Here is a 24,801-nt window from a genome sequence, read left to right as displayed (position 1 = left end):
AGTAAATAATTACACGAGATTGTGTAACCAAAAGAAAAATTCAAACGACTTTCATAACTGATATTCATAGATCGCAAAAACACTTACCCCAAGGCTTACACTGGCTATGCTTTTAAAATAAAATAACAAATAAGAAGAAAAACAAATTGTGTAGATAATTATGTGAGGTTTGGCTCAAAAATAAAAGGCAATTAGACACAAAATTTAACAATAAACTTTACACAACAAAAAACATGACTAGTGTTAACGCTTATATAATTGCAACTGATGAATAAAATCACCGTGAATAGTACAAAATTCATCCACATTCCCAAAATTTTAGTTTACACACACAACAAACAGCATCAATAGCTCAAAATTCATCCTAAACAACATCAGCACATATCTAATTCAAAATTCACATTTCCAAATCAGCACATATCTAATTCAAAATTCACATTCCCAAATTAATTCTCACTTAAATATCATCTAATCAAGAAAATCTCCATATCCATTAACTTAGAATGAACAACCATAACTTTACTCAGCAACACAAAAAGGAAAAGAAATAGAATTTTAGGAAACTCCCTGATGAAGCTTTGAATTCTTCAAACTTTAACTGATGCAACTAATTATACATAGTCTGCATTGAATCTCACCTTCTCAACATACACAACTCTACAAAAAGAATAGACTAAAATCAACGTTGAGTTATGAGTGACCTAAAAAAGGAAAATCAAAATAAATAAGGAAATTAAACTTGAGTTGCCTCCTAAGCAGCGCTTATTTAAAGTATTTAGCTCAAATTTTCATCACATGCTATTGTAGCAAAGAAGGATCAATCAAGGGATAACCAACTCCCTTTTCAATTGGTTCTTCAACAAAATAGTGCTTCAACCTCTATCCATTAACTTCGTTTTTGCTTATTTTATATTAGCTAAAGAACTTGATGGGTTTTAGTTAAGTCAAAGGTCATGGAAATAGGGTTTGACTTCATTAAAACACACCTTGATATTTTGAAAGGGAATCTAAGGGGTTTTAGAGTTAATCTTTTTCAAAGTCCTAAATACTCAATTGTTGGATAGATTGGAGTAAAACCCAATTAATAGGTGCCAGGTCTGATCACTTTTGTGATTTTGAAAGGACCATCCCACTTAGGTACTAATTTGCCTCATCCTACCTTCTTGCTGGTTGTCGGCAACCATCTTAGGACTATATCTCCTTCTCTGAGTATCCTTTCTGTCATTTTATTATTGTAGTAATAAGCAGCTCTCTGTTGGTAGGCTACTGTTCCGGTAGCTACTTGATCTCTTAGTTCTTATAATAAATCGAGGTTCTATCTTAGCTTTCCTTCAATGCTCGCCTAGGCTTGCTACCCTTCGTATATGGATGCAATAACTTTCTCCGTATATATGGATGTCTCAATTTATTGGAGTTCACGTGTCACTAATCTAGAGTCAAATATTTTTTAAATGTATCAAATATCATTACAATAAAATATTATTAGCTTTAAAACATCTTCAACAACCATCTATTGAAATACTATAATAAATTTATTTATTTATTTAAAACTGTAATATATAGTTAATAAAATAATATTAGTTTTAAAATACATTTTAATAATTTAACATTTAATATTATTAAACTTATAATAATAATAATAATAATAATAATAATAATAAACATTAAATTATGATTTTTTTCCTTTGACTAATAATAAAATTTAACACAACTCAATAATAATTAAAACAATTTAATAAAATTTAGCACAACTAAATAATAATTAATACAATTTTGTTAATTGCTAATTAAATCTATTTATAAATAAACCATCTTAATTTATAATGAAATTTTTAATCAATTGAAATAATGTTAAAATAATATCAATATTTATACGGTCCATGGAAATTCCTTGCTGAGTTCCCTTTGATGCTAAAGTTAGAGCTGATATGAAATAATGACCTGATCTCTTTATATAGGACATAGACAATAAATGATTGTTGTAAGTCAATTATATAATTATATTGATATTTCTATTTAAGTCAACTATATTAGTTAGCACAATTATAGAGATATACTTCTATTTATAATGCATAATTATAGGCATTGTTATTTTTGATAATCCCCCAACACATAGATTGTTATCTCTAATTGAGATTTTTTTTACTTGTGTTGGGGAGTCTTACATTGGCTGAATGGACATAATCAACCTCGTGGCCAACGGAACGAAACTCGTGTATAATTTTAAATTGAAGGCCATAAGCATTTGGTCTTCAAACCTTTGACATTATGAAGTAAGCCTTTGAAATTATGAGCAAATGGAACAAAAAGTTGCTGATGATTATGGGAAAAAAAGGTGTCAACGGATTAGTTGAATTAAGTAATACCAAATTCTTTTTACTTGAATTAAGCAATCTATAGGTCATAGGATCCAAAGTTGGAAAAATTAAATTTTGATTTTTCATAATCGATTAAAACTTATTTAATTTTTTTAATGAGTTTTAATTTAACTAGTATTTTTTAATGTGTGTTTAGATTGTTGTACATATTCGTAATTTAATTTTTTATAAGTAATTTTAGAAAACTTTTCATGCTAATTAATTAATAAATCTTAAAATTAATAAATTTTTTAAAGGTATAATAGAAACTAAGAAAATCAAAGTAAAGATATAAAATAAAACTATGAAAATATCTAAATTAAAAATTCATTATATTCTAGTTGCATGCGTTTAAGTAAATATGATTTTTTTTTTTTTAAGAAATAAAAGATGTATTCTTATTTATCAATGATACTTTTTATTTTATCTAAGTAGGTTTTAAACTGTCTTATTATATCTAATAATTTCTAATCTCAAATTTTTTTATTATTCACAATTTCTTTAAAATTTTAAACTAATATTGATGATAAAAATTTTAATTTGTTTATTTTTTTGCTATTATTGCCATTTCTTTTTATTATTGAGAATTTTAGACTGATTTTAAATAATTGTTGTTTTAAATAAGTACTGAAAATTGAAATAAATAGGCAATCAAAATTATGATATGTCAATTAACTAGAAAATATATTAACAGTTAAAATTATGTTATTTTAATTGATTTGGATCAATTTTAACTATGAGTTAAAAAAAAAATTTAATTCAATATAAAATTGTTAAAGGAAAAACTATAACTGTAAAACTTTAAAAAATAATTTTATTATTATTAAGTCTTTAAATTACATAGTATTATTTATTTTTAATAAAACTAAACTTCATTAATCAAGAAGTGTTTGTAGACAAAAACAAAAATAAGAAAACTCGAGTAACAACCTAAGTATGCATGGAATCTAGCATTAGACCGTCTTGCTTTGGTGAAGATTGTGTGCAAGTTAAAATACCTATAAGATTTTGAAAATGAATTTATAATAAGATTAAAATTTTAATATAATAATTATTATTAACTATTAATTAAAAATTAAATTATAAGAATAATTAGATTAAAATCTAAATTCTCCAATTCATACTTTTATTTTTATTATTTAGTTACTAGAAAAGAATACAAAATTATAAAATTATAACTATAAAGTTTTGTTAATATTTGACTGGATTTTATAATTTTTTTTATAATTATATATAACTCTATATAATATAAATTGAAAATTTTAATAAATTGAAATATTTATAACAAACAAGTATATATCATATGTATATTGATGAAAACTTAAATTATGTAATTTATAAATATATTATTATAATTATATATTACATATTAATTTATTATTTTAATCTAATTTTAAATACTTATACATTTGAATAATTAGATAAAATTTATTTAAAAGGATAAAAATATGAACTTAATGAGAATTTAAATAAGATATTATGATATATTATTATATTTTAATAAAAAATAAAATTTTATTTTATTTTAAGTTATTTCTTATTCAAATAAAATCCAAATAATTTTTATGAAGAGTTTTTTTAAAATTTTTTACTAAATTTATAAATTAGAATATTTCATTGACATAATGAAATCAAAATTTATTTGAAAATAGGCTTAATTAATACAAAAACTCTATTCACTTTTTCAATTTTATTTAAGTTTTTAATTTTGTTACTTTTTATTAAGATTGTAAAATTAGTGAAGCTTTATTTTATTTACTTAAATTAGTCAAAATTCAAATGAAATTTTAATAATTTTATTAATATTTTTAATAAAACTATTTTAAACTTATTATAGCTGAAATAATTCTAAATATAAAAATAGTTTATTTTTCTTTTCTATGAAAACAAATAAATGAAAACTTTTTAATATATTAATATTTTTAAGTTACTATGCGAATTATTATTTGAGAATGAAGACTATAAATTACGAATGAATAAAATAGTTTTATACTTAAATTAAATTAAAAATTTAAATTCTCGATTTTAATATTTAGTTAAAAATTATTCATTACAAATATTTTTTAAATAATGCATATTTATGATAAATAAAATAATTGTTATTAAATAAAATTAGGATTTCACATCTATTGATATAAACATAGGATTAAGCCAGATGGTTGAAGTGGAGACGTGCTACGAGAGTTTTATATAATCACAAGATTCCCAATAAGTTGAAAGGAAATTTCACCATGCAGCCATATGACCGGCCATGTTATATGGTAGTGAGTGTTGAGAATTAAAGGAGTCGTATATGTTTAAGATAAAAGTTGTGGAGATAAGAATGTTAAGGTGGATGAGTGGCCATATTAGACTAGATAAAGTCCGTAATGAGAGTATTAGAGAAAAGGTAGGAGTGGTGCCAATTGAGGATAAGTTGAGAGAAGGGAGATTGAGGTAGTTTGGTAATGTAAAGTGTAGACATATGGAGGCTCCAATTAGACAAGTAGAGCAAATTAGGTTAGAGGATAGAAAGAAAAAAAAAGGAGTAAACCTAAACTGACTTGAAGGAGAGTAGTAAAACATAACCTAGAAGCATAACATATTTCCGAGGATTTAACCCAAAATAGTTCAGAGTGGAAAAAGCGAATCCATATAGCCGACCCCAAATTTTTGGGATAAAGGCTTAGTTGAGTTGTAAGTCTTTAAATTACATAGTATTATTTATTTTTAATAAAACTAAACTTCATTAATCAAGAAGTGTTTGTAGACAAAAACAAAAATAAGAAAACTCGAGTAACAACCTAAGTATGCATGGAATCTAGCATTAGACCGTCTTGCTTTGGTGAAGATTGTGTGCAAGTTAAAATACCTATAAGATTTTGAAAATGAATTTATAATAAGATTAAAATTTTAATATAATAATTATTATTAACTATTAATTAAAAATTAAATTATAAGAATAATTAGATTAAAATCTAAATTCTCCAATTCATACTTTTATTTTTATTATTTAGTTACTAGAAAAGAATACAAAATTATAAAATTATAACTATAAAGTTTTGTTAATATTTGACTGGATTTTATAATTTTTTTTATAATTATATATAACTCTATATAATATAAATTGAAAATTTTAATAAATTGAAATATTTATAACAAACAAGTATATATCATATGTATATTGATGAAAACTTAAATTATGTAATTTATAAATATATTATTATAATTATATATTACATATTAATTTATTATTTTAATCTAATTTTAAATACTTATACATTTGAATAATTAGATAAAATTTATTTAAAAGGATAAAAATATGAACTTAATGAGAATTTAAATAAGATATTATGATATATTATTATATTTTAATAAAAAATAAAATTTTATTTTATTTTAAGTTATTTCTTATTCAAATAAAATCCAAATAATTTTTATGAAGAGTTTTTTTAAAATTTTTTACTAAATTTATAAATTAGAATATTTCATTGACATAATGAAATCAAAATTTATTTGAAAATAGGCTTAATTAATACAAAAACTCTATTCACTTTTTCAATTTTATTTAAGTTTTTAATTTTGTTACTTTTTATTAAGATTGTAAAATTAGTGAAGCTTTATTTTATTTACTTAAATTAGTCAAAATTCAAATGAAATTTTAATAATTTTATTAATATTTTTAATAAAACTATTTTAAACTTATTATAGCTGAAATAATTCTAAATATAAAAATAGTTTATTTTTCTTTTCTATGAAAACAAATAAATGAAAACTTTTTAATATATTAATATTTTTAAGTTACTATGCGAATTATTATTTGAGAATAAAGACTATAAATTACGAATGAATAAAACAGTTTTTATACTTAAATTAAATTAAAAATTTAAATTCTCGATTTTAATATTTAGTTAAAATTTATTCATTACAAATATATTTTTAAATCAATGCATATTTAATTGTTATTAAATAAAATTAGAATTTTATATCTATTGATATAAACATAGGATTAAGCCAGATAGTTGAAGTAGAGACGTGCTACAGGAGTTTTATATGATCGCAAGATTCCCAATAAGTTGAAAGGAAATTTCACCGTGCAGCCATATGACCAGCCATGTTATATAGTAGTGAGTGTTGAGAATTAAAGGAGTCGTATATGTCTAAGATAAGAGTTGTGGAGATGAGAATGTTAAGGTGGATGAGTGGCCATATTAGACTAGATAAAATCCGTAATGAGAGTATTAGAGAAAAGGTAGGAGTGGTGTCAATTGAGGATAAATTGAGAGAAGGGAGATTGAGGTAGTTTGGTCATGTAAAGTGTAGACATATGGAGGCTCCAATTAGACAAGTAGAGCAAATTAGGTTAGAGGATAGAAAGAAAAAAAAAGGAGTAAACCTAAACTGACTTGAAGGAGAGTAGTAAAACATAACCTAGAAGCATAACATATTTCCGAGGATTTAACCTAAAATCGTTTAGAGTGGAGAAAGAGAATCCATATAGCCGACCCTAAATTTTTGGAATAAAGGCTTAGTTGAGTTGAGCTGAGTTGAATTGTGTAGTCCTTGGATTTTGCATTATATTACGCTTTAGTCCTTAAATTTTTGAAAATTAATTATTTAGCCCTTAGATTTTGCACTATATCACCCTTTAGTCCCTTTAATTTTAATATATGGAAAAATTTAGTCTTTCTGTCAATGGATTAAATTATTATAAATATTAAAATTACAAGGACTAAATCATTCCATATATTAAATTTAAAGGAACTAAATAATTTATTTCTCAAAATCTAAAGACAAAAGTGTAATATAGTGAAAAACTCAAGTGTAATATAGTGAAAAACTCAAGTGTAATATAAGACAAAACCCAAGGATCAAATTGTCAATTCCTCTATTTTAAATTACAAATACTTAAATAAAAATTAAAAAAATAAATAAAAATTAATTCATTTTAAAAATTTTTATCTCAAAAATACAAAAAAATTGAGTTATAAAAAATTTATTTAATTGAATTAAGTTGGTTAATTAATAACTCAATTCACTGTCAATTACTGGATAACTTGACTTTCTTCCACTAGATTTAAGGTATAAGAGTAGGAAAGTCTTCAATTTGAATCTTTCCATCTATTTATTTTGCAATTAATCACCTTTACAATGATAAAAAGAGAGGATTGCGCCTCTTTATTGTTTGCCTCTTCTTTCTCTCTATCTCTATCTTTCCCCAATCTCCCTATGATCTCTCTCTCTCTCTCTCTCTCTCTCTCTCTCTCTCTCTCTCTCTTGCCCCTTCCTCGCCCCCCCGCCCCCCCCAAACCTATCCATTCACTGTCTCTTTTATTTTGGTAGCAATTCAACTTGATTTATCAAATCAAAATCAACATTCACCTCTAGAACAAAAAATGGCTTCTCTTTCAAAATTACCATTATTAGAATCAACATACCCTTAACTTTTAAGGTCCCAAACTCATCCCCATCTATTTGATGTATGAGCATGCGAGGTCAACATTGATGCAATGATGAACAAAGATGATAAGGATCTCACCCTCATCCTACTTGGTTATTCCCTTGTTCTTGTTCTCAAATAAAATTTTGCCTCTTTTGCTCATGTTGTAGTTTAAAAACTAGGCATTAAAATGTAAATTAGGAGCAATTTTAGCTTCAATTATTTGATTTGTGAACAGGTTTGTAAATTGGGTGAGTGAGGCCCAAACAATACAAAGGTCTTTGCTTGTGGAAGCCAAAGGATCTTGCAACACCTTAGGAAGCAATGCAAGGACTCTTACTAACCTTTGTATGTTAGAGAACAGGGTGATCACTAACATTAAAAGGAAAATGAAAAATATAGGACTTAGAAGTTTGTGTTGAACTCTGGGATGATTTGCATTAATAAAGTATGAACCCTTTTAAAGGGTGCTAAATATGCATGTATGGCTTTCTATAACATTACGCAAGCTTGATCCTGTGATCAGTCTATCTATGCACTTGTGATTATATATACATATATACACATTAATATAACAGGAAACTCATTACCCCTTCATATTACACCATGTATCGATAACCACGACCATGACTTACTAGTAATAGGATACAAGTCATATTTGACCAAAGAGGTGTACTTAGACCCATGGATAGGACCCACGGTGTTTACGAATTATTCATGATCATAACCATCCCAACCAGCCCTAATTAATACCCTTAGGTAACCTATGTCTTCATAATGAGTACTTTAGGACATTAGTTCAAGTACCTTATCCCAAGTCCTTTAAACCCGATTAAGGGAATTAAATAGTCAATGGGTGCATTTAATACCTGGAGCTCGAGGAACTCCTACTCTATAAGAACCCTGACATGGCTACTTTAAAATACTTAGATCCAAAATAATTGCCACCAACCCTCTAGGGTATAATAGTGACTGCTATTACCTGCAGGCATAATAGATAAGACCTTTCACTAAAGCACACATCCATTCATTAATGTCACAACTTGCCCACTTGCCTTAGTGACACCCATGCATCCCCTTATTCAATGGGCAATGCTATATAACCTCCTATAAGTACCAAGAATAGAAAATTAGTTTGCTTTTACTTTGCCTCATTTACTCTCCCTTAGCTTTATTTACTACCTTATAAATTTTCACTAACTTAACCATTGCAGTGCCAAGTAAGATAACCCACCCTTGGCCCTTTAACCATTCCTTGTCTTACAGATTACCCTTGACTAGTTACAAAGGCTTTTTCCCCAGTGGTTGTTTAGTCCTTCCAATGGTCATCTAACACTCTAAAGGTCGTATAAACCCATTCTTGTATTTCGTTCCATGTAGAACCCATCTAAGGTGTCCCAAGATCAAAGGAATATCAATTGGCATGGGAAACAAAAATAAAACACCCTTTTGCTAAGTTTCCAACAAAAAATACAACCTATTACCATACACCCTTTGAGATCCACATGGAAAATGAAGGAGAAAATAACTCTCCACCTAACAACCTCAACAACACTTAACCTCAACAAGAAAACGAAACGTTACTAATTTTGCCTCTAGTTGTGCTTTCCTAATATGTTCTCTACCACTTTCATGAATCCATCATTTTATGAGGAAAAACCTTAGAACCAATACCTCACCTATACCAAAAACATCATGATTAATGATGAAATACAGATCATGTCCCTCCAACTCACCCAAAAGATGTCTTGGATGGCTTTTGCTTTATAACAAAGAGCCTAACAACTCCAACTTTACTAAACCCTAAAAACACCACACTCATTACCCTAACCTAAAGAGAGAAGAAGAAGAAGCCTTAGTGAAAACTAGAAAAAGCCCAAGCCTAAACTAGAATGTTAGGGACAATTAGGAAGAAGAAGAAAGGACTTATTCGACCAAAGAAAAGGAGGAAATGGAAGAAAAGTCTAGCTCTTAATAGAGAGGAACCCCAAGCCAAAACTAAAAGTAGGATTGTGCAATTTTAGAATGTTGGGGACAGTTAGGAAGAAGCAGAAAGGACTTTTTTTACCAAAGAAAAAGAGGAAATGGAAGAAAAGTCTAGCTCATGATCACTAGTTTGCCTAGAGATAAGCAAAAAATCTAAAAAAACTACAAAAAACAATGTCAAATAAGATGACTTAGATGCCAAGTTACAAAAAGTGACGAATTAGTTCAAAGTAGAATTCTAGGAATGGGAAGGCCTAGAAGGAGCTTGCTTAAAAACAACTTCCCCTTTCAATTTGGAGATACAAGGAGAGCCCATCCTAAAGAAGTTCATATGTCATCCATAACTCCTTATGATGGGATGGGAAACCTTAGGGGTCATGTAATTAACTATAAGATCTTTATGGAGTTGCAAACACACTCTGATGCATTGTTATGAAAGGTTTTCCCCACCACCTTAGTAGGAGTAGTACAAAACTAATGGTCTAATTAGAACTAAAATTGGATAAGAACAGTTAATTTTGAACCGTCATTGAACTAGATCTATATGATCTAATTTAGGGCCTTCCAAGCCATATCTCGAAATCAAACTAAGGCTGGGATTAGGTGGTGGTGAAAACGATGGATTAAAGTTCAAGAGTTTGAATTGGACCAAATGTGTGTCCCTCCACTTTGAATCAAAATAGACCGAATGTCATGTCTAGTCTTGTTTGAATCAGTGTTTTTTTTTTTTTTTTAAAAAGAACAAATGAAATAAAATTTTCAATAGTTACATTAACTCAAATTGAATCAAACCAAAACAAAATCTAAACCTTATGGTTTTGTTTAGTGGCTTTGATTTTACATATTAGAACCACCAGTTTCAACCCAGACTAATAGTAGCAATTATTTATGCCAAAATCAAACTAAACTTACTTGGAATCAAAACAATATCAAAATTAGTATGAATCGACTTGGCATAAATTAGTTTTGAAATAGAGTCAATAGATCCTATTCTAAATCAAAACCAAAATTTTCCTTTAAATTTAAAAAAAAAAGTCAACTGTTAACCAGGACTGAAATTGGGAATCTTATGGTCCTATCTTGGTCCCCTTAAACTAATGAATTGAGACATCAGGTTCTAATTTGAATGAACTAATGATTATATCGAGTAGTAAAAAAAAATAATTATTATAATTAAGTGCGCGCACACACACACATATATAATAATTAAAATATAATTAATTGTATGATATAATTGTCATTCCATTATATTAATTTTTTAATTATTAAATAATGTTATATAATAAACATAATTTTATTATACTTTTAATTATGTCCTACCAAACATAGCCATTTCGATCTGCTCCAATTCATAGTAAGCATATGAGTTGATTTAACAAATAGGGTGGTTACATGCTTTATTGATTATTATTCAAACTTTTACTAATTAACTAAAAAAATATATTTTATTTTAATTTAATGACTAAAACATTATATGACTAAAAAAATATATTCAAATATATATATATATATATATATATATATATATATTGCCGGTGCTAGAAGTCAAGTTAGCATATGGCCCCTAAGCATGTAGCATGCCTGGCTTACATTAACATCTCATAATTATCATTTAGGACCCAATATTGTTTAAATAAATAATAAAATAAAATAGAAATACAATTTTATGATTTCATAACATAATGAGTGGTAAACAATGGCAAAACAGCAAAATTACATGTCATTACAAAAAAAAAAGTTCTACCAAAATTTACATATCCTTTAGGCAAAATTGGGGCAAAAACCTTAAGAACTCAGCTAGCAAAGCCTGTTGATTGCATCCTCTATACTTTTCTCTAAAAGGGAAGATAGAGAAAGGGGGTGAGTTAGGGGCTCAGTGAGTAAAAGCCTACTTCAGGGGAATAAAACATAATACAAAATAGTTAAGTCAAACTTATGGACATTTAATATTCACATGATGTTTACATAGCAAAAACAAGCCACATCAAAGTAATTCATGTCACCAGAGGTTCCCTAACCATTCCATAATCATTATCATAAAACCAAGATGCCTGAACCATTAAAGGAGCTCCTCAAGGCTTTCTCTTATTATATTATATCAATCAATGGGGTCAGAGACATAGAATTGTCTTACTTAGGCCTTCCTTTACCTTTGCATTTGCACAGTAAGCTCATAATTGCATGCATGCCATATCTTTTACTTATTTTCCTTTCCTAATGGAAGCCATTGGTTTATCCATGAATTACTAGCATAATACAATTAATAACGCAATACAACATCTTCATGATATTCATCATTAATATCTATAATTATGCAAGTATATTTAATATAACTCATAGCTAACACGTTGCATGAACGTGCAAGAATACTATAAACCTTTATTAAAAGAAATGCATTTAAAAAATAGGTTAAGTAGGTTCTACTCACCTTGGCTTATAGTCTCTACAACTTTACTTAATACTAGATAGCTCTTAGACACCTTAACTTTATGCCTTCTATGTCTTGTCTTCATATCTATAAGGAAAAGGGATTTAGAGGTCCTTATTTATAGGTTTAAACTAATTAAATTAAAACTGAGATTCATAGATAGCATGTTCAGCAACCAAAGTTTGAATGATCAGCAACTGAAGTTTGAACATTCAATGGCTGAAGTTATCATGCACTGTTTACATGATTGTTCACTTGTTTTGGCAACCAAACTTTCATGTTTTGACCACTGAATTTGAGATTTCCTAGAATTCATTTTGTAATCTATAACTTAGGGTTTAAACCCTCAAATCTCAATATTTGTTTCTATAGTTCTCATTCTTGTTCTATTTCATTATTTTAGACGTTAAACAACTAAAACCATACTTAAACAACTTAGATCTCTAACTTAAACTTTAAATTACATTATTTTATATATTAAACCCTAAAAGAAAACCTTAGAATAACTTATTTCCAAAGCATTAACTCTAAAACCTTACACAAATTAAGAAAAAAGAGATTAGGGCTTACCTCCTAAAGCTAAGGTTCCTAAAAGGAGTTCTCTCCACTTATTCTCTAACCCAGTTGATAGGAGGGGGAAAGGTGTCTTTGCCCTTTTTAGAGGCTTAGAGGTGATTCTCATTCATAAGGAAGCAAGGATAGGGTGTCTTGGGTTGTATGGGATAAGGAAGTAGAGGGAGAGGAAAGAAAATGGGAAGAGAGGTGGAAAAAAAAATGAGAGAAGATTGATTTGGAGACCCTAATATTTGGGTTCTTATATTCTAATGTGAGAAACTTCGGTGCCTGAGCTTGCTTAGGCAGACATAATGTAATTAAATATTCCTTTTTTACTTTTTTTCTCTCAAACTCACTTCCCTTGGAATTTTCCTTCACTCAGGACTTCAAGGAATATTTCATCTCAAGTTATAAATTTCTAACTACCCTTGATGAGGGGTGTTACAATCTCCCCTCTTAAGAAAATTCATCCATGAATGTTCAATAAAAAGGGAAGTTTTAAACTTTAGTGAGACTTCCCTCATGTCCTAGATTGTTACCACTTGCCTTGATGTGGTTCCTTGTAACTCACTTTTTATCTCTAAATGGTTTTCCCTTATAGCTTACTATTGGTTTTATGGGCTACTAAGGCTTTAACATGACTCTTTTTCTCTTGCTTGGCACTCACATACATTCTTAAACTAAAAGTCTATGAACCTTTAACTCGTGTTCTATTATCCATAGCTTTTTCTTATTTGTGGTGTATTGGTAGCTTCTGAGGGTTATCAGTCCATCTCATTCTACTATGGAATCCTAAGACTGCTACTCATTTACCTTTGGGGACCAACTCTAAGGAACTATGTCTAATTACCACAAGTCCCAAACACTAACGTGGGGAAAATAAGAAGTGGAATGGGTCTTCCATTTGCTACATTAACTCATTTAATGGCGATTAAAGTCACTTAGTTTTAGAGATTCTTTCTTCTTAGATCTCATCCTTGAAGCTCACTCTCCTTTATCCTTCTTTCTGCTCCTTTTAAATCTTGTTAAGCCTTTCTTGGTCATTCTTATTGCTGTTGAAATTATTTAGCTCAAGGCACTTCCTTTCTGTCATTGTTTTCTAATAGTGGACTTTAACGTAGGTAACACACCTAGTTGTCCCCTTCATTGGTCTATTGCCTCGTTCTCCATTTCCATGTTCCCTTTATCTTGCCACATGCTAGTCCTTGTCAACTTCAGGTTATTTTCATTCTCTTTTGGTTCCAGCTTGATAGTTAGTTCCACCATTTATGGAATTCCAACTATGCGGTTGGCTTTCTAGCTAGGCCTTCTTAGTGTTGCTATTTTGATATGTTATTCATGTTGTGCAACACATGGCACTCTCATTGGGGAAGGTTCCTCTTATACCTCCCTCAAGTGACCTTGTTTTCTAGTCTCGTCATTTTTCTCTCTTTCTATTGGAATTTAGAAGGGCAGCAAGCATTAGTACTAGTCTTAAATTAGTTCTTGTCACCCTTACAGCCATTTCTTTGTCTTCAGCTTCATGACTCCCTCTTCTTTCTCTCTATTTCAAGTTTCATTCTTTAACCATCACAACGCCTCTCATCACCCATGTTGACAGAGGATCTTGCTTTTTGTTAAAAAGCTGAGGGAGGTGCAAAGGTGGTGGTTGTTAATCCTATGAAGTTTATAGATGACATCATTCTTCTATACCTTAATTACCATAGGAACACTTCTATCATTCCTCTACCATTTGTTGCACTTGATAAGAATCTGAAAGCAAATTTTCATGCTCAATAGAGAACTGGAGTAAACTATGATTTGCATTAGTTGGTGTAACTAGCATAATTGCTAAAGTTATTTCAGCTCCTTAGCTCCCAAAGGGTCACTTCCTTATTAAGTGTCGTTCACAACATTCTCAACTAACTAAGTTAAGGGATGACAATGAGTCGAGTTTTTATGAGTACCCGACCCGACCAAACCCTAATAGGATGTGTTTGGGCAATATATAATTAGGTTTGGGATAGGTTCAAGTTTGGAGAATAATACACATGATTGATTCGGATTTTGCATGTTGGATATTTGTTACCAGAACTCATTTATATAAATACTTAATTAAATATAAAATATATATTTTTATGACAATATTTACAAATGTTTATATTTAATATTAAATAAAATAGATTTTAAATATTTTATGGAATTTTGAATTTTTAAACTATAAATTGTTAATAAAAAATCATTTTTATGTAGATTATTAATTAAAATATATAAAATTAAATGGGTTCGGGTTGTTGAGAATAAATTTTAATTGGGTTTAGGATGTGTTTGGATTTGAGAATATTAATCGAGTTCGGGTAGGTGATTTTCATGAGTATCTTACCCATTGCGATCCCTAGCTACGTTAAATCCTTTACTTTGTTATCTTCCCCTTCCTTTGCCATAATCATTTCCTTTCTTTGATTAATTTCTACTTCCTTCCACCTAATTTGCCTCTTTCATGGAAACAAATATAAGTGAGAATCTAGTTGAATAGATCATGTCCAAGAAAATATCCTTAACTATGAATCATTATTTATAGCACTTGTGTCGAACAGTTCCGTGATTTATATTCTCAATTTTTTGAGAATGGAACTTTCAAAAAGTATTCAATTAAACTTAAACATTTTAAGTTAAAAGAAACATTAAAGCCATTTTATGAGAATTAGGTTTATAATACACAACATTATGGTATTGCTCTAGGGCACACCACTAACAGGAATGGCATATATACTTATATAGCATTTAAATTCAAAAAGATGCTGCATTTTATATATTTGTGTTGTGCTAGTAGCTATGGATGACCTAATGGTTCCCAATGGGAAAGATAAAAGAAAAGTAAAGGAAAGAGTACGCATGCATTATGAACTCACATGTGAAAGAAAGGAAATGGATGTCTAGGTAAGGAAATTATGTATCTTTAGCATGTAGGGTAATCAAGTAAGGCAATTCTGTGTCTCCAATCTCACTGTTTGATATGGTATGCTATAAGAATAAGTTCTGATGAGCTGCTGTAAAAGGCTAGACATATTAAACATATGATATGATATGAAAGTAAAGGGAAGGGGGGACCTTTAGTGATATAACTACCTTATTTTGACTTGTTTATGTTGTGTAACCGTTTATGTGCATGATTAATTCATGTGCTTGAAATGTATATTATTATTATATTTTAATTTTCCCTATAATTCTCTACTCATTGGGTTTATATTCTCACTCTCGTTTTCTATCTATCCCCTTCAGGGGTATGCTTAAGGGCATCAATCAACAGATTTTGGATAAATAAGCTCCAAGGTTTGATAAAATCAAGTTTATGCATTTTGCATCATTTTGTGGAGCTATTTTGAGACAAGTATAATATTTGTAATTGATGTTGTCCTCCTTTCTGGTGGGTTACGGATATTGGATTTAGGAATTGGATCTGCAAGAGAGAAGAGCACTAGATGGGTCAAATGACCATTACTCCAATGCCTAAGTTAGTAATGAGAATTTGAAAATAGAATGGATGAGTAAAAACTGAGTAGTGCACATACTTGATGGCCCTTATATAGGGTTTTGATGTAGATTCCTATTAGGATTCAGAGTCTGCAGTTGAGTAGAGCTAAGAGTCTACTTCTTTGATTGAGTCCTCATACAGATGGGATTATGATTATGGCGGATATATTGAGATCCTTATCCTTTAAAGTAATATGAATATCGCCAGTATAGTTGGGCGAGTAATTTTCTTATCCGAGTGTTCGGGTGTCACATAGTTTCTTAGTTTGGACTGTTCATTACTAGTTACTCAGTTACCCGTTACTCACTTCTCATTATTGTTTTAGTGCTTGTAATGTCAATAATTTTGGCAATATGCTTGCTATTGTATTTTGTAATAAGATTATGTTAAAGATATTTTTAAGCATATGAGAAAGTATATTATTTTCTAAAGTAGCTAGGAAAGCATAAGAAAGAGGAATGACCCACTGACACCTATTCCAGCTTAGAAAAAAAAAGAATGTAAATGAAAGGGATGATAAGTCTTGCCCATACCCTATGCGATGAGCTCTATTAAATGAAAGTGGAAGTCTATTAAAAAACTAGGAAAATGACAAATGAAATGATCTTTTATAAATAGAATGACAATGGGTCTCACCCATATATTTAATAAGATAAATTACAAAAGAGATAAAGGAAAGGTCAAGATTATACTTGTTATGGATTTTGGTGGCCTTATGTCTTCCAGTATTTTAGCACAGGTAATGGTTCAGATTTTGTTCGTTATAATAGTGTCAGATCAACACGTCCCTATGTTGAAAAAGAACTCAATAAGATGGCATGTATCCGCTCTACATCAACAAGTAAAAAACCCATGCTATTAAATCTCAGTTCCATAACCGACTCTCATTATCAATAAGCTTTGAAACCATACTATTAGGAGCCAACACCTGACAAGAAGTAACTATCTTAAATTAAGATGGGACTAGTATCCACTTGTCCTCCCAAATGCTCACCTGCTTGGCATCTCCAATTTGCCATCGAAGGCCCCTTACCAGTACATCAGACCCGCTAGAATATTCCTCCAAGTGTAGAGAGGATAGCGTCCAATACTTGCCCAGAGAAAGCTACCCCTAGGATTGTACCTCGCTCGTAACACTTGGGCTAAGAGAGTTCAGAGAAGAAAGCAACCTCCAACCTTGGTTGGCTAATAGAGCCTTCATTCTTTGGTCGATAAAGCTTGGCCTAACTGCACAAATGTAACTTCCTCTCTGAAAGATGTTGACCCCATTAGAATTGACTTATCATCGCACGAAGCTCCTGGCATAATTAGGAATCATCTAGGCAACTGACTTAATTAGTAGCTCTCTTCCCACAGTAGACAACATTTGTTCCTTCCACCCTTGCAACCTTGCCTAGAATTGGTCCTTAATACCAGCAAATACTAGGTGCTTCGATCCCTGCACCATAGTCGGAAGGTCTAAAAAAATCTCACAATGCCTACTCGAACACCCAATAGAGTCGACAAACTGCTTTGCTTATCCTCATCCAAATTTGCACTAAAAGACTTTTAACTTCTGCAAATTAATTTTAGACACGATGACTCCTCATACTGCTATAGCACATTGGAAATTGCATCCACTTCATAACTTGTAGCATTATCGAAAATAATACAGTCATCGGCAAATAATAGATGAAAAATCGCTGGGCTCCCCTACACACCCGAACACCATGCATCCGACCTGCCTCATTTGGTAAACTAGTTAAGTGTTCAAAAGTATAAAAAAAAAAAAAAGAATATTTAAATTTATTATTAATATTTATATCATCATTTTTCATTTAGTATTAATAACAAAATAATTTGAACCTATTTTTATTCCATATATACAGTTATCCAAATAAATCCTTATCTGATTCATGAATTTAAGGTTACGTATTAGTGAATTTCTGAGGAAAAAAAAAAATCCCATATTGGTTAGACTATTTTGAATTTCTTTTTGACTTTAATTAACAACTTATCAAACCCTATGTACGTATTGCAAATATCGTTTTCTTTTAGTCAATTTTTTAATGTTTGTTCTTTGTTAGTATCACAAAAAGTCAAGTACCAAATTCCATGGCAAAATTGACTAAAGAAAAAGAGAAAGGACAATTTCAATGTTGTCATGATTTCCTATTTTAATATTTAAAAATTATTATTTTATTTAATTTTTTGAATATATGTAAATATAAACCATTAAAATTTATTTAATGTAAAAAATTATAATTTTAATGATAAATGGAACTATAATATGGGGAAATATACATTTATTATTAAAATTGTAATTTTTCATATTAATAAAATGCATTAAAAGAATCTTAATTTATGGAAAAAGTGTATTAAATGAACCTTGATGTACATTGCACCCATTAAAAAATTATAATTTATTAAATTAATATATTAAAATTTATATTTTTAATTAATTTTTTATTTGTGTTAATATTGTACCTTAAATTTATTCCCTTAAATTTTTTTAATATAAATAATTTCAATTATCATTTAAACTCAAGATTTTATAATTTTAGAGATGATCCTAAAACTATTAAATTAAAGCACATTAATAATTTATTCCCTTAATTAATTCTTTATTGATATTAACAAAATAATAATGTGATATTATTAATATTAAATATAAGTAACTTCAAAAAAAAATATTTTGTTAATTTCGCAATTTATCATTTAAAAAATACTTTTTTTTATATAAAATCAGTTGCTTAACGTGGCATTATTAATATTAGATAAAGAATTATTTTAATATTAAAATAATATATAAATATTAAATATATATCTTAAATTATTTTAAAAAAAAAAGAATTCTAAAATATACCAGCTATCGCCCCAGCCCTTTCCAACCTAGCACTTATTTTGAATAAAAAATTGAAAAAAATGTATTTTCATTTTTTTAAAAAAAATGGAAAAACATTTTTTAAAAAATATACTTAGTTATGAAAAATGATTTAATAAAAATTCTCCTAAATGATATTTAGAACCTTTTTCTACTACAAAAGGTTTAAAACCCTTTTCAACAATAAACCATTTTCTATAACTTTTCAGAGAAAACTTTTCACAAATTTTCCTAGAAAAAATGTTTTCAATGTATTAAATTTATTTTTAAAAAAAAAAGCATTTTATTGTTTAAGTTGCAAATTTAAAAATAAAAAAAGGTTAAAAGTATGTTTTCAATAAATTTAATACTCTATGATACTGATTTAATTAAAAAAATATCACTTTAAATGTTGAAGTGTGAAATCATAAAATAATTCTTTAAAATTATTTATTAAAAGATTTAATACACTTTCTAGGAAAATACAGACTCCAGTAAATACCCATAAAATCATAGCAGAAAAAAAAATCAAAGGAAAATTAAAAAGAAAAGGGTATCCTATGCTTCCTGTCCTTTCTTTTCAAATATTCTATCTGTGCAATTTTTTTTTCTATTTATTTGATTTTAACCGTAGTTTCAACCTCAAAATTTATTGCAGTTGTCGTTGTTTGGGGTAAAAATTTTGGTTTAAATATAAGATTGAGATAAATTTCTTCCCTTTGAATTAATTTTTAGAGTGAGATTAAATTTGATTTATTTTTTTTACATGATATCATATCAATATTGAACTACTCACAAATGTATTTACCTATAAATTTCTCATGTCCATAACTAGGTGTGAGGAGAAATGTTATCTCCCATTAGTACGGAATAAAAAATTTATGCTAAATATAAGATTAAGTAAATTATCTTTTAGAGTAGAGTTAGACCTAATTTATTTTCTTTTACACTTAAACTCTTGAAATTGGGAATGAATACAGCTCAAATTGAATTATTTGAAGAAAATTTTCAAATGGAACTGATAAAATCAGTTTTTGTTGAAGTTAAATCACAATAGATGATTATGCATTTTTAAAATTTAATCAAACCAAACTATTAAAATTTAATTCAAATCAGTCAATATATGGATTATTAAAATTTAATAAAATAAAATTACAATTAAAAAATTAAACATTCACAACTTAACATCATTCTATTATAAAATAATTTATGAGAGGTTATTATTCGAAAAATATAAATAAATTATATAATTATAGATATTAAAAAAATTATAATATTAAATATTGGTAATTAAACAATATGATATAATATAATCATTTGATTTGAACAGGTTATGAAAAATAAAAATTGATGAATTTAATTTTGTATTTTTATCAAACCAATGACAACTGATTAAACTCTCATTAAGAGTAACAGAGTTCAATATAATTGGTTTAATTTAATCGACGCGATCAATTTTTGGTATTTTTATAATTTCTTATTTAAGATAATTTCAATATATTAAATTAAAAGTTGATTGATTATCTTTATATTTTTTTAGTGAGTATCAACAGTATATATATTTATTTTATAATGTGAAAATTTCAAAATATAAAATAGAATTTTGTTTTTTTAAAAAAATATTTCTACTTTCAATTTTTTTTTTCCATTTTGTCTTTATAAAAGCAAAAGAATTTCAACTGCCTTTGCCTGTCCTATCCGAGAGAGAGAGAGAGAGAGAGAGAGAGAGAGAGAATTATGATCTCCTGCAGTGAATATCAGGTTAGATTAGAATAGAACATCTTAGACGAACATGATCAGAATAGGAGCATAAAATAAGGGACAAGAAAGAGAAGACCCATTTGGGTTCACATTTCCAAATCAATTAAAAATGCATTAGTTTTCTCTGAGGGAATTAAATGAGCATTGGAGTTGATGCACTGGTTCCCTCATAAGTCAAAAAATATGGTGAAATCACATAATAGCAAAGTCTGCTCCTTTAACTTTTTTTATCCTTTCTTTTTGAATTATCTCTCATATTATGAAATATGAATTCATTTTTGAGGTAGCTGGTGAGATCTAATTTCATTTATTTGTCCACTGGGCTAGATTAATTGCCTACTTTTGAACGTTGAAACTTCACCTTCTGGGCACTGGGCTCACCATTTAAATATGCCATTAACTGCCACATTGAATTCTCTCTCTCTCTCTCTCTCTCTCTCTCTCTCTCTTCGTTTGACTTGCAGGTTCCGGCATGTTACAGTAAAAAAAGGAAATTAACTTGAAACTGTAGTCTCCAGCCAAGGGCCAAGCTCTTTTTGTATTCCGCACCTCCCATGACAGAGTACTAAGCTTAAATTATGGGGATTCTTCATTGGGCCTTGGATTTGTCTGTTGTAGCAGATGAGTTTCTTGCTATATCATCAGACAGTTCAAGATTAAAGGAGCAACCTTGGTGAGTTCTGTCCTGTTCAATTTTTTTTCTTTTTTCCTTGACAAATCATGGACTGGGTTTCCCTTCAAAATAATGAAAGTACCAATTTTTCTCCTTCACAGCAACCATATTTTCTTTCTCAGCCACCTCCACAACCAAATCTTGATTCTGATGGTTTTAACCTGAATAACAAAATTAGTCCCAGTGTATTTATTATCATCATAATTCTTGCTATTATTTTCTTTGTTTCTGGCTTGCTTCATCTTCTAGTTAGATTTCTTTTAAGACCACCTAATAGAGATCCAGATAATTTGGAGAATGTGACTGCTTTTCAAGGGCAATTGCAGCAACTCTTTCACCTCCATGATGCTGGTGTTGACCAGTCATTTATAGATACCCTCCCTGTGTTCCATTATAAAGCCATTATTGGATTGAAGAACCCTTTTGATTGTGCTGTTTGTTTGTGTGAATTTGAGCCTGAGGATGAGCTTAGATTGCTTCCAAAATGTTGCCATGCCTTTCACATGGAGTGTATAGACACTTGGTTATTATCTCACTCCACTTGCCCTCTCTGTAGAAGTTGCTTGCTGCCTGATTTCTCTCGAAACAATAGTTGCTCTCCCATTGTTTTTGTCCTTGAATCTGGTAGTGAGAGCTCAAGGGAGATTTTCACTGATAGGGAGAACAATATTGGCAGAACCAATTCAGTTTTAACCACAAATTCCCATCTGGGTTTGCAAGGAGACAATGATTTGGGATCGTCAAGAATTGATATTTCACACAAGTCATGTGAAATTGTGACAAAAGATGATTCTGGCCCAAAAATTGTCGTGGATTCAAGGGAGAAAGTTGTTCCCGTTAAGCTAGGAAAGTTTAAGAATGTGGATATTGGTGAAGGAAGTAGCAATAACAGTAATGTTGATGAAAGGAGGTGTTTTTCTATGGGTTCATTTGAGTATATAATGGATGAGAATTGTTCATTACAAGTTGCTGTAAGTACTCCAATGAAGAAACAATCAAGCAAGAAACCTCCTTTGCCATTAACTCCTGGCCACAGGCCAGCAATGTCTGAATGTGTTTTCGAATCAAGAAGCGAATTCCATGGCTTTGAAGGCATTAAAAGTTTTGAAGCTAATATTATTGAAACCAGCAATGGAAATTCCATTGGCAGAAGCAAAAGAGAGAGCTTTTCTATATCCAAGATTTGGCTTAGAGGTGAAAAGGGGAAGCAGAAATCAACTGGGGATTATTCAAGGAGGGCCTTTTCCTTTAGATTTCCAGTGAACAAAAATGTTGTCACTGATAGTGATCTCAAGGTGAAGAATAGGAATAATTGTGCAAAGAGAACTAATTCTGAGATTGGAATTGGAAGATGGGAAAATGAAAGTAGTGGATTGGGTTTTGATGAGGAGAATCAGAGCTGTAATGCAAAAACTCCTTCATTTGCTAGGAGGACCCTGCTTTGGCTTGTTGGGAAACAAAAGAAGGTTATTCACTCAACCTTTACACCTAATGGCTAGTTTCTTGGATTCTTTTTTTTTTTTTTTCCTGGGAAAATTTCCTTCTATTCCATAATTATGAGTATGGCAGAATTTGAAAGTCTCTAGTTTAATTGGAAAGGAAAGCAGTAATCAAGAAAAGCAGAGAATTGATTATTTATTATTGTTGCTTTTCTTTCTGTCCTTTTTAAAGTCAACGATTTTTTTTGCCTTGTATGGTTTCATATAATTGAGATTATAGATTTGAACAAACAAAGTAATTAATTATTTAATTAGTTCTAACTTGGATAGATTCTGGATACTGGATTTTGCCATACATAATAATGAAAATCTATGCGGGATATGTTTGGTTTGATGGATTTGAATGTGGGATCTTGAAAGAATTCATACATCAATTTGGTGAAACTCAGTTTAATAAGTAACAAACAATTTATGGATTTTTTTTTTTTCAAATCCCTCAACATGAAGATTTTGAAAAACCTTTTAAAAGATTTTTTTAAATAAAAAAATCATTTTATGAACTTGTTTATTCCAAAATGACCTTTTATTTCATGAATTAATTATATAAAATACGGCTAAATATTGGATTTTAATGAGAAGGAGACTTAAAAGACTCTAAACTGTAAACCTAATCCTCTGTCTCTAAGCATGAAGCTCTTCTGATTCTGAATCATCACCCCAACATTTTATTTTACTTTTTTCAATAATTCACTAAATATCAAATAAAATATGACACATTTGTAGGTCAATGGATGAAAAATAACCAATCTTTACGTGAATTTATGATTATATATAATTTTTTTAATTTTGTATAAAAAATATTAAATTTTTAACGATTGTATTCAAAGATTAAATTAAATTCAGAAAAATTAATAATAAATTATAATATAGTCTTTAAAGTTTTCATTTCATATATATTTAATAAACTAATTATGAAATTTATTTCTTAAAAATATTTAAATTATGTTAAATGTGGTATCATGAATAATTTTTTACTAAACTACATGAATTTTGAAATATATTACTAAAAAACAAATCTCTTATACCCTCTTTTTTAATCCAATTTTGTTATGCCAAAAGCCCATTTCTCTTGCCTCTTAATGGTCCTTTAATTGGAGTTTGAACTTCAATAGGCAAAGATGGAAAAGAAGATGGATAAGAATCTCCTTCGTTTAATGCGTCATCTACTATTTACAATGAATGTTATGACTTACGAAAGAAGCATAATTCAAATTGAAGTGTCCAGCTAGTCCTCAATGAATTGCATTAATTGTGAAGCAAATTTCTTCTCTTAAATGTGTGGGACTACATATTAATGGCTCATGACTGAAGTTAATAATTTCACGACCCGTTGGGGGATATGTTCTGCCGTTAATTTCTTACACCAAACCATATATTTACAAGTTTTAGTTTATAAAAATTACTTGTAGAAATAGACTTTTAAAACATAAAACAACTGGATCAGAGGTTCATTGGGAATATTCTTGATGTGAACTCTCCGACGCTCAAGTTAGAGCTAGTAAGAGAGAATAGTGTGTAAAATTGATTAGAGATAACATACTTAGCTATAAAAGATGTGATGTCTTTAAGGCCTCAGATGGTGGCTAGTTCCTATTTAGGTGACATCGTATTAAAGTAGTATTGAAAATCCTATAAAGATAGGGATTATCATCTTTAAGATTTTTTATTTTGTTTTCATTGAGTTAAGTATCTAAATGAGCCATGTGTCTGGATGAGCAATGTGGTGGGTGAGCCATCTATTTGGATAAGCAATATGCCAGATGAGCC

The 24,801-nt window shown here is 29.1% G+C and overlaps 1 protein-coding gene across 3 annotated transcripts; it reads left to right on the top strand.

Annotated features, from left to right (window-relative positions):
• The first annotated feature begins 20,814 nt into the window (after positions 1 to 20,814).
• Positions 20,815 to 23,210, top strand: LOC110664455 (RING-H2 finger protein ATL13). 3 transcript variants are annotated; one of them, XM_021824162.2, is made up of 2 exons: positions 20,815 to 21,048; positions 21,327 to 23,210. In XM_021824162.2, exon 2 carries the CDS (start codon positions 21,583 to 21,585, stop codon positions 23,032 to 23,034), a length of 1,452 nt encoding a protein of 483 aa, XP_021679854.2. In that variant the 5' UTR covers positions 20,815 to 21,048; positions 21,327 to 21,582; the 3' UTR covers positions 23,035 to 23,210. The 3 variants fall into 3 exon arrangements, with proteins under 3 accessions (XP_021679854.2, XP_057995771.1, XP_057995770.1); XM_058139788.1 differs by having other exon boundaries at positions 20,815 to 21,145; XM_058139787.1 differs by having other exon boundaries at positions 20,815 to 21,152.
• Positions 23,211 to 24,801: the final 1,591 nt, after the last annotated feature.

This window comes from Hevea brasiliensis, chromosome 17, assembly GCF_030052815.1.
Source record: "Hevea brasiliensis isolate MT/VB/25A 57/8 chromosome 17, ASM3005281v1, whole genome shotgun sequence".
Taxonomy (NCBI): Eukaryota; Viridiplantae; Streptophyta; class Magnoliopsida; order Malpighiales; family Euphorbiaceae; genus Hevea; species Hevea brasiliensis.
Note: the sequence above shows the minus strand (reverse complement) of the source record. Positions and strands in the feature narration are given on the sequence as shown.

Coding starts and splice junctions, on each gene's coding strand:
- LOC110664455 (XM_021824162.2), top strand. CDS start 21,583: ATGGACTGGGTTTCCCTTCAAAATAATGAAAGTACCAATTTTTCTCCT.